Consider the following 11,132-nt stretch of genomic DNA (forward strand, 5'->3'; position numbering starts at 1 on the left):
GGCCCCCGAGTGGACACCGGCCCCTCTGTGAGAACCACTGGACTAGCCTTGTGTTTTAAATCACACAAAATAAAGTTGGTTTATATTATTAAGAGACTTAAAATAACACAACAGACACGTTTCAATATATCTCCACACAGCCCTTTTTCATTATTAATGTCTCATGTCTTTCCATCACCTTAGTAAATACAGGAATATAGAAAAACATCAATATCTGAGGATTCATTGAAACCATACACATGATTTCTCAAAAATGAGTAAATGAGAAGTTGAAGAGAGTGAGTTAAATGCCGTGAAGGTTCAGGAATTCTCTTTCATCAAGAAAGAAGAGCGTTTGACCAACAAGATAAAAAATATATAAATGTTTAAATTCATTACACATATAAACAGTGTTGCACATGAAGATATTCACAGAGTCTTTATGCTGCTCTTCAGGGAAACTGCTGGCATGGCAATTTCCACTGTCTATGTGCTTCAGTTCCCATACCAGCTTTGAAAAACCGCAGTAGCACAAGAGTTTATCCCCCATTCATTCCAACCTGTCCGATTCAGACACAAATAAGACATAAAGATGACACACACACACACACACACACACTCACTCACTCACTCACTCACACTCACTCACTCACTCACTCACTCACTCACTCACACTCACACACACACACACACACACACACACACACGTACGTCTCACACCAATGAGCCAGCACAGCAGACTGGGGGGGATTCACTAGGAATGAATCACAACCACCGACGCATCGCCTGTGCAGGTTTAGGATTTGTGCAGATCATGTAAAGGCCGTGACACACCAAACTGATGTCAAAGAACTAGCAGCGACTAAAGCTGACTGTCGTGTTTGTCTGGGCTAAAATATCAGGCTTGAACACACTGCAAAGACTTCAGCCAATGGCCAACTAGCAGGTACAGTCTGTGTCTGCGTGAGAGGAAATAACTGTCTGTACCAACAGGAATCAATGGAATATATTCGTCATTCAAAAAGGGAAACCAAAACTAGGACTGCCTATATACAAGCCACATACAAAGCTGTGCTTGCTTATGATTTTGAAATGCACAGATAAGATGAGATGAATTTAGTCTTGACTTCTTTGCTCGCTCTGATCACTTTCAGGTTTTTGTCTTTTTCACCAAGCTGAACAGCCAATCAGAGCTCTGTCTCTCACTGACGGCACCAATGCGGACGGACACCACACTACAAAAACTAAGCTGACTGACACTTAACAACGGTCCAATGTTGGTGTGTCAGGACCTTAAAGCCCCAAGTATGCTTCTTTTTTGTATGCGTACGCTAGTGTATGTGTACAGTCGAATGCATAGCCTTTCAAAGTATACTCTATTTGATGTTGTACGCGAACGTGGGCGGTCAATACATGCGCTCTACAAAGCTTCATCCATGTCCAGTGTCTGCTCGATTTTCCCCGTAAGTTATGGCTGATAACAAATATCTTTTGAACTCTTTTAGACCAAATCTGTGATATCTCATACCTGCTCGCTCACAAGTGCTTGTCAATGTGAGCATCTCTTGTTGCTGCAGACTTTTTGTTCTGTCTCTTTAGTTTCATTTTCTACTGTGAAACAATGGCCTGGGACAGTGTTGCCACCTTGTGGAACAACTGATTACTGCAAAGCAAATTGAATGTGCGACCTGTGCATACAAAGCAAGCAGTTACAAAAATCGGATTGTGCATGTGCAGTGCACGTAACGAAATTTGCATACCGCACTCTAAGCTGACCCTCACATATGCATAAAAACCGTAGTATATTGTGGGCTTAAGGCACAAGCTACAATGAGCCTACTTTACTTAGAAATTAGGCATGTTTGTGCTAAAAACCGAGGGTCAATAGAAAGATTTGACAGGTTTAGAAGTGGTGCAACCATTTCATGAATTCACCCCCTGAATGCTGCGTCTGTTCTGGATATGGCAAGGTGAATAGCAATAATAAAAAACATATTCAGAGTCATGAATGATGGGGTTTATATCGTATTTCTTCCCGTACGTCCCGGCCCCTAAACAGTACTCTCCATAACCCACTCAGAGCTCTCGATGGTGCCTTTGCTCCCGCAGCTGTCCCCATCCTCGTCGCACTGCAGCAGCATGCAGTTCACCGACAGGCTGCGTTTGGTCCAGATGCTGCTGATCCGGTGTGGGTACGAGCACAGCTGCTGCGCCGTGGACACAGTAAAGTCGCCCATGTCGAACGAGTGGCTCCTCTTGGGTTTGGAGTCCAGAGGCAGCATGAGCAGCTTGCTAAGCCGCGAGTCCAGCGTCCGGCCCAACAGAGGCTCCTTGTCAGTCGGGCCCGCTGGGGCCGAAGCAGCAGCCGTGCTCCCGGACGGTCGTGGCTCCTTGGCCTGGCCCCGAAGCTCCAGCGATGTGAAGGCCCCTAGAAGCTGGTCTAAGTTGGTGCGGGGCTTGGGAGGCGCGGACCTCCAGATGCTGGCGAGGGTACTGTTGGGGCTGTAGGGCGTGGGATCTGCTGAACCCGAGGAGGAAGAAGAGGAGGAAGAGGACATGCTGCTCTGGAGCGAACCGCACTTGAATTCAACCACTTCGTCCTGCATGCTGACTTTGGGCTTGGGCGCCAGCAGAGGCAGTCCATTCTGCCCCAGCCTTCCTCCGTTTGTCTGAGAGTACGTCTCACTGACGTTGCTCAGCTTGTTGGTGGGGGTTTCGCCATCCCCTGTCTTGTAGCGCACCATCAGGATGACGATAAACACCAGCAGCGTGGCCACAATCACGCCGCCCACCACCAGGATCATGGTGCCACCCAACAGCTGCCAGTGCAGAGACTGGCACTGTGGGTACTCGTCCCGGGTGTAGAACTGCACGCAGCCCACCACGTTAGTGGCAGTGAGTGTGGTGGCCGAGTCGTCCCAGGCGGCCAGCACACACAGGTCATAGAGAGTCATCGATATCAGGTTGGTGATGTGGAAGGCCTTACTGGAGGGAGGAACCATCCTGCAAACACGCAACCACAAACTCATCAAACACAGTTCACATCAACTCAATCAATATCAATACTGTGAAAGTTCATTATTCACTACACTGTACAATCCAATTAGTTAGGCTTACTTAAAAAAAGCATGCAAACCGATTGCCTTAAAGAAAAACTAAGTGAAATAGGAATAGTATGTTGCATTAAAGGGATCATGACATGAGAAACCAAATTTCCCTTGATCTTTTGATACAGAAAACGTCTCTGTTTGGTTAATACATCCTGCAAGTTTCATAACTTAAAATGTCCTCATCATCAATAAAAAAGCATTTATGCAATAACCCTCAGAAAACGGCTCGTTTTAGATCTGATGGAACAAGGTGACGTCAGCTGGGCACAGTCGTTTGCATAAACACGCCTCCAGAGCAACACATCGACGAATAGTCATCTTCTCAGCATAGGCCCCGCCCACTAGCGTTCAGTCGCTAACGGCTAACACTTGGATCAGGCTGAATGCGTGTCGCATCAAAAGCAAATAGAAATCACTGTATCTGCACTACAATCACTGCACTATCTTATCTACACTTGATACAGAATACAGATGTGTGTTCACTTTCTGACACAGTCCAGTGCTTATATCACTATATAATGGCAAGTTCAAACAAAAACATTTTAGGAAAATCAACATCAATTTATGCAGTCAGCTTATGTGATTTTCTGTTTTTCAGTTGTACTGAGAATTCAACATTCAAGATGACTTTTGGAAATGAGTGAATGCAACTAGAGAAAGATAACTTCAGAAGTGGAGGAAATGAATGAAAAGTCTTTTAAACTTTTAAACTGAGGCCCTGCCTCAAAAACTATTTTTTTTCTCTTCTTTGACAAAATGGCACTCAAACCAATCAGTTAATCTTAACTTGGGTTTTCTGAGTAAACAAAGGTACATATGTGAATAGTAAAGATTACTAGATTTTTAAACTAAGTAAAGTTAACTAAAAACTGTTTGTTAGAAGAACTGTTGGATTTTACAGTGTACAGACTTGCCTTTCCACTCACTGATCTTTCTATACAGATTATACGTATTAAAATTCAGTGTTTCTGCCATGTTTCAGATTGAAATAGTTTTCAACAACTGTTCTTAGAGCCCAGAACTCATAATTACAATATTTCCAATGCATTATTAATTTAGCAGATGCTTTTTTTATGCAGAGCAGGGAACGAGAGGAAATTCAGACAGCAGCAGATGCTACAGTGCACTTTGCACTTACATGTCATCTGAAATACAAAAAACTACTTGAAATCTGACCTGATATCACAGACATGTGAAAAAAAAACACATGACATTTTTCAAACCACAATGGCTGAGAATCCCATTTAAATCAGATTTTAAAAATGTGCCAGATTAGATTTCAAGCATTACTTCACACTTGGGACATGGATGGTGTGACGTCAATAGCCAGAATGCACTATTTGCTCTTTCCCCATAAACTGCTGCTGTCTGATGCTTACTGCACACAAAGAGGGCAATGTCTGAATGAGATTTGTTCCAGTCTGATTGATGGTAGCTGGTAGTGGCCCAATACGAGGAAGCATTTTAAGGAAAGACCTAGTTACTGGATTAGCCAATATTAGAGGTATGGATTACATATTAAAAATCTTGCTAAAAACGAAGCATTTTATTTGACATCCACAATCAGTGCTGTGCATTCTGCTTCAAGTTACTGCATTCATTGCTTCTGGACACACTGACATTAATAAAAAAGTCTATGCATAAAGTCTATGTTCATTTCTTCAGCATTTTCTGTTCTGATTCTGTTGGCAACTGTTTGAATGCTTAATATCCTGATATCAACTATTTCATACAAGAAGCTACAAACTAGACCAGATTTTACGCTAGTAGTCAAATGTCCAAAAGCGTTGCTCAGCCGTCCACTAAACACAACTGGACGGCTCTTATTTTTATGTGAACTTCACTTGAGTTCTTCCCTGCTGAGCTGACAGCCAACAGTAATTGGCTTTATTTCTTCTACCCATCTGTGCTGCTGCCATGAGCAGATGGCCTATCCTATATCACAGATGTATATTAATAAAGAAACGATCTTAAGCCATAGTGCAAGAACGTAAAAACACTGTGAGAATGCGGTAAGTGTTTATTTAGGAGCGTGCGTGTCTGAGACCTGCAGTAGTCAGTATGTACTGCACTAGAGACGTGTGTACAGGGTGACGTCCTTTAATACACCCATATAACATCTCCTGTTACTTTAACCAGGATCCTCCATCATGGATAAAAGTGCTAGCTTCAGGATGCCAGAGTTTTTCTTCCTTTAAATCTAGCTATATTTAATTTCTGTATAGATTTGTTTTAGGTTTTAACAGAAGGCCGTGTGAACACCCTCGACACTCTAACATCACTCACGTGTGCCTCATGGCTGCTTTTACATTTACATTTAGTCATTTTGCAGACGCTTTTATCCAAAGCGACTTACAATTGGGAATACATAAAGCGATCCTTCTTAAAGAGGCAAACAGACACAGGAAGTGCTTGTAATACCAAGTTTTAGGCATTGTTCAAATAAGTACAAGATGAGCTTTTGTCATCCGCAAGGCTTCCGTGACTGACAGTCTCAGTTGAATGGCCACTCCTGAAACCTGACTGGTTAGCGCATTTTTTTATTTAGGATGAAGTCAAGTAGAGGTGAGTTTTCAGCTGTCGCTTGAAAATTGTCAGGGATTCAGAATTCCGGTTAGAAGTGGGAAGATCATTCCACCAACCAGGAATGGTGAATGAGAATGTTCTGGAAAGTGATTTTGAGCCTCTCTGTGATGGTACCACGAGGCGTCGCTCACTAGCGGATCTCAGACTTCTGGAGGGGATGTAGAGTCATCAGCATACCAATGGTAGGAGAAGCCATGTGCCTGTATGATGGGACCCAGTGATGTTGTGTATATGGAGAAGAGGAGAGGTCCAAGAACTGATCCCTGAGGAACCCCAGTGAGCAGTTGATGTGCTTTGGATACCTCCCCTCCCCAGGCCACGCTGAAAGACCTACCAGTGAGATAGGATTCAAACTAGTGAAGTGGAATCCCTTTGATGCCCAGTGATGAGACGGCAGACAGGAGGATCTGGTGATTGACAGTGTTAAAAGCAGCAGATGGATCCAGCAGAATAAGAACTGATGATTTGGAATGAGCTTTTGTCATCCGCAAGGCTTCCGCTTTAATGTAGGTTTTTTGAACAGTGGGATTACCCGAGTCTGCTTGAATGCAGTGGGAAGGTGCCTGTGAGGAGAGATGTGTTGATGATGTGTGTAAGTGCTGGTAAAAGTGTAGGAGAGATTGTTTGGAGAAGGTGTGAGGGGATTGGGTGTAGAGGGCATGTTGTAGGATGGCTGAAGAGGAGAAGATTTGATACTTCTGCCTCAGTGAGGGGACAGAAGGAGAAGATGGGAGTTTTAGCAGTGGTGTAACCGCTATAGGGGTTGGTGGCACACAGGTAGCAAAATGTACTTTAAATGTAATGAAGAAATGGTCAGAGATATGAAGGGGTTTTACCAAAATGTTGTCTGCAATACAATTGCGTGTGTAAATTAAATCAAGTTGGTTGCCTGATTTGTGCGTGCTTGTAGTGGTAAGTTGTTTGAGATAAAATTAAGCAAGGAGTGAATGAAAGTCTGTAGCATAAGGCTTGTCCAGATGAATCTTGAAGTCGCCAAAGACTAAAAGTGGACTGCCATCCTCCGGGAATGAGGACAGCAGCCCATCCATCTCTTCTAGGAAGGTGGCTAGAATTTGCCCAGGAGGGCGGTAAATTACCACAACCTGGAGTTAGGAGAAGATGGGAGTTTTAGCAGTGGGTGTGGATGGTTTGAGATCCTTTGAGTGTGGAGCAGAGAACTGGCTGCTGATTGTTCTAGTTTTGTCTGTGAAGAATGTGGCGAAATCATCAGCTGTTATAGAAGTGGTGATTTGTGCGTGGTTGTAGTGGTAAGTCGTTTGAGATCAAATAAAGGAAGGAATAAATTAAAGTCTGTAGCATAATGCTTGTCCAGATGAATGTTGAAGTCGCCAAAGACTAAACGTGGACTGCCATCCTTGGGAAATGAGGAAAGCAGCCCATCCAGCTCCTCTAGGAAGGTGCCTAGAATTTGCCCAGCAGGGCGGTACATTTCCACAACCTGGAGTTTTTTAGGAGCTGTTACAGTAATCAAATGAGATTCAAATGAGTTATAATTGCATAGGGGAGAGTGGATTGAGTATTTCCAATTGTTAGAAATGAGCAGACCAGTGCCCCCACCCCGTCCAACTTGACGGAGGGTGTGAGAGAAAGATAAATTGTTAGCTAGAGCAGCTGGGGTTGCGGAGTCTTCTGGACGAATCCAGGTCTCAGTCAAGCCCAAGATGCTGAGTGTGGAGTTTAAAGAAAAAGAAGAAATGAAGTCTGCTTTGTTGACAGCTGACTGACAATTCTAGAGACACACAGAGAAAAAAAAGAGGTGCAGTAGAAGATGTAGAGATAGGATGCAGGTTAGCAAGATTGCGTTGCCGTCTGTGTGTGACGTTAGTGTTGTCGAGTGACAACCGGAATGTTTTGGAAACACATGATAGAGGTGGAAAAGAGAGGACAGAAAAGGAGAGTGTGTATAGGGAAGATAAAAATTATACTTAAGTGCGTTGCCGGTGTCGTTGCTCGGTGAAGTCGCAGGTCTTTACACTCGTTGGTCTTCACACGAGGAGGGCTGAACGCTTCTGCTGATGCTTCCGCGTCAGCGCACAGACATCAGATAAATACACAAAGTAAAAAAAAACAGCTTTGGACACCTTCTAATTAGCACAGCCAATGGCATATAGCAGAGCAATTGCTCAAATCTAAACTACAGTTCGCACTTCAGTGCAGGAAGGGAGCAATGCAAATAACACAGGCTCCTTCTTAGCCGAGGGCAATTATTATAATTACCAGTAAGTGCAATCAAAAATACAAGCTCCAACGAAAATACAAAGCAGAAATAGGTAGAAAACGAAATATTTATTCCTAGCAGCATGTAATAGTTTAAACAACATATCTATAACCAAGTATTATGCAAAAACACTCACGCGCTGCCGTCCGTCTCTTCTGTTGACTAATCGCTTCTTCTAATCGCTTTTAGAAGTCTTTGTTGGAGCCGGAATACTCTACTTGGGTTTGTTGTTGATGTTGTCTCATATTCTGACAGCTGAGTTCTTCAATAAAGCTATTACATGAAACATGCAGTACAGTTTTTGTCTTCATTGCTATATAGTTTTTATATGTATTGATATATAGCCATACATGGTCCATGCAAATATTGCATTATACTGAAAAAAATTAACTCCAGTTTGCCATACATGAAAATATTTCAGCATTACATGCAATAAATGGAAATATTTCCATGTATTTTTGTTTTGTAATAGTAGTCTTATATGACAATCTGTCAAACGACATATGAGTTTATGACATTTTATTTATATATACTTAAAAAAACGACTCAACACTAATTAGGTGTCATAATTTTCACCAGGTCCAACAAACATACCCCTCATAAAGTTTTACCAAAGTTAGTACACTTGCTTACTAAATGAGTCAACAGTGTATGTTAAAATAGGAGACGTGATTTGTAAAGAAAACAAAGACATATCAAGGTAAATATTACTTGAACATTGTATTTTAATCGTGTATCATTTTCAATTGAGCTGTAATTGTGTCAAATTTTCCAAAGGTGTTTGTGAATTGGTAGAAAAAATGCTAGCAATGAAAGCAGCAAGAAACTACTGTGTATTTTAAGGAAGTAAACGCCCACAGGGTCAAATGTGTCCATGGTTGATGAAACACCTGATTATGCTGAACACTCTGGGCAGAGACAACAGGACCTCAATACTTCGAATCACCAAGTGGCAAACATGTTGTTTATTAGGGCCGGTTTACAAATAACTGATTTATAATATTATGTATGTATATAATATGCATTATGATTTAGATGCAGCATGCACTCAGATACAGGAACCAAATAAGGGACTATACATTTGACTGAAGGATTGTTATTTTTGATGCCAGTGACATGGAAGTGACACATTGACAGGGCGTCCTAACATCGCAGCGAGACATGATGAAACAGTTCATCATGCATATTTACATGCATGGAATCAGCAAATGCGATTATAGGTCAGAAATCCTCAAGCAGACTGAAGCAGGCTACAAGTCATACAAGCATACATCTCTTTTCTATATAAGCAGTGTCATATCAGCAGCCCTGCCCACACCAAAAACTTACTGGACCAAACACCTCATGTAGACTAACGTCCAATGTTGACAAATCCTTCCACGAAGAAAACCTTAGATGCCATCTGGAGATGCATCACCGAAATCATCAAAACACAAGGTGTGTGCTCTCAGTTTCATGCTCTTACGAGTTTGAGAGAGCATGCAGACAGAGGGATTTCATTGTGTTTTCACTTCGAGCGATGATAGAAATATTGCTTGTGCTAGAAATCTTGTCGCGTTGCGGCTGGTTATGACAGCATAATCTTGGCCACGGTGAGAGTTTATTTACTCATTATGCTGTTCAAAACATTTCCCAGAGCAGCTCATTGAACCATTGTGAAGAAACAAGTCAATAATTTATCTCTCACACCGGCACAACTCTAAAGATGCCACACTGAATTACTGCCAATGAGCTGAGCCGAGCAGTTTCTTCAGATATTGATGGGTGAATGGCTTAACTGACATGAAGTCATTTGATTTTCTTCTGTCTGTTTTCCCCTTCTAATACTGCACTGTAGCAGCTGCTGTAATATACATTTACCTCATCAAAGAGCAGAGGATTGACATACTAGTATCTACCCATGGAGTCTCAGAATACACTTACATTGTGAAGACAGAGAATTATCAAGCAGACATAAAGAGAATGAGAGCAACAGAGAAGAGAAGAGATGCATACTACATACTGTATTAGTCAAGTGGACATAGTGAAGGATGAAGGACAAACCCCTGCAGACAGCTACAGTTTACAAATGTATGCTATATAAACAGTTCGGTGTACCGCTTGCTGCCTAAACAACAAAACACTTGACAGAACTGACAGTTTTTTCTAAAGAAAGATCCCCCCACCAAAACTCACCGGTAAACTACCTACTCCGATCAAACCAAAAAGCACTTGGAACCCCATAGTTTGCTAAATTGCGACACATCTTTCTCTGTAGGGTTGGGTACCGAACTCGGTACTTTTAAGGGTACCGACCGAATTGCGTCGGTACTACCGAGTACCAATTCACGTTAAATCAATCGGTGCCAATTATAGTGATTAGCGTTCCCTTTGGTTGTGCACTTGAAACTAGAGACTTTCACTCCCGCGAGACCCAACGCAACAGGGTGCGGCGCGGGGCAACTCTTGATGTGCGGGTGTGGATGCGGATGCGGGCGCGGGCGGGGAGAGACTCGTGTGCGGGATGCGGGAGGATAAAATGATTCGCGAGACTCCCGCAAAATAGACATGATCTAAACATAAAGTGTTTAAAACATATAAATTGTTATTTATCTGTTGCGCAAAAAGAACAACTAATATTAACATTAAAATGATTGACGTGCAAGCTAGGCATAAAATCTATATAGATTACTTTTATGCAGGCTTTTGCGGGCGGAAGCGGGACCAGATAAGATATATTTCTGCGGGAGCGGAGCAGGTCTCTACTTGGAACTTCGTTTATGTTCATATAGTGTTCTTTCTCTTAATGCAACAATGCATCATGAAGTCAGACTTATTTGACTTCAAGGGAAGAAAAACAATAAATAGGTTGCTTTTAGAATGTGACTTCTCTCCTAATTAAAGCATTAGTGTATTTTTTTTGCATGTGTTTTTTAGTGAACTTTTTCAAATTTCATTATTCATAAATACCTTGATATGATTTTAATTGGGTTTATATAATCCTTATAAAGTGTATGGTAATATGCTAAAGTCACACACATTCAGCACGTGAATCACAACAATGGTAACAATTGAATTTCATTTATTTTCATTAATTGTAACAATAACCATTTTATTTGCTCTTTTTGTTGTGCTACTACTGACACAAGACAGCTAATAAAATTGTCAAATAAAATCAACAACTGTAAAACAAAGCAACTGCATAATTTATTCATGCCGCAATGCACTCTGGGAGTCAG

General features: G+C 41.9%; 1 protein-coding gene across 1 annotated transcript in view; it reads right to left on the minus strand.

Annotated features, from left to right (window-relative positions):
• Positions 1-683: 683 nt before the first annotated feature.
• The window catches only part of LOC107697513 (leucine-rich repeat and fibronectin type-III domain-containing protein 2-like), a 33,198-nt gene continuing 22,749 nt past the window's right edge, over positions 684-11,132 (minus strand). The window contains exon 4 of the mRNA XM_016498318.1: positions 684-2,982. Coding sequence (XP_016353804.1) covers positions 2,031-2,982 — 952 coding nt within the window. The 3' untranslated portion in view covers positions 684-2,030. The remainder of the gene's footprint in view (positions 2,983-11,132) is intronic.

The sequence above is a fragment of the Sinocyclocheilus anshuiensis genome, unplaced genomic scaffold, assembly GCF_001515605.1.
Source record: "Sinocyclocheilus anshuiensis isolate Anshui unplaced genomic scaffold, SAMN03320099.WGS_v1.1 scaffold1452, whole genome shotgun sequence".
Classification (NCBI taxonomy): domain Eukaryota; kingdom Metazoa; phylum Chordata; class Actinopteri; order Cypriniformes; family Cyprinidae; genus Sinocyclocheilus; species Sinocyclocheilus anshuiensis.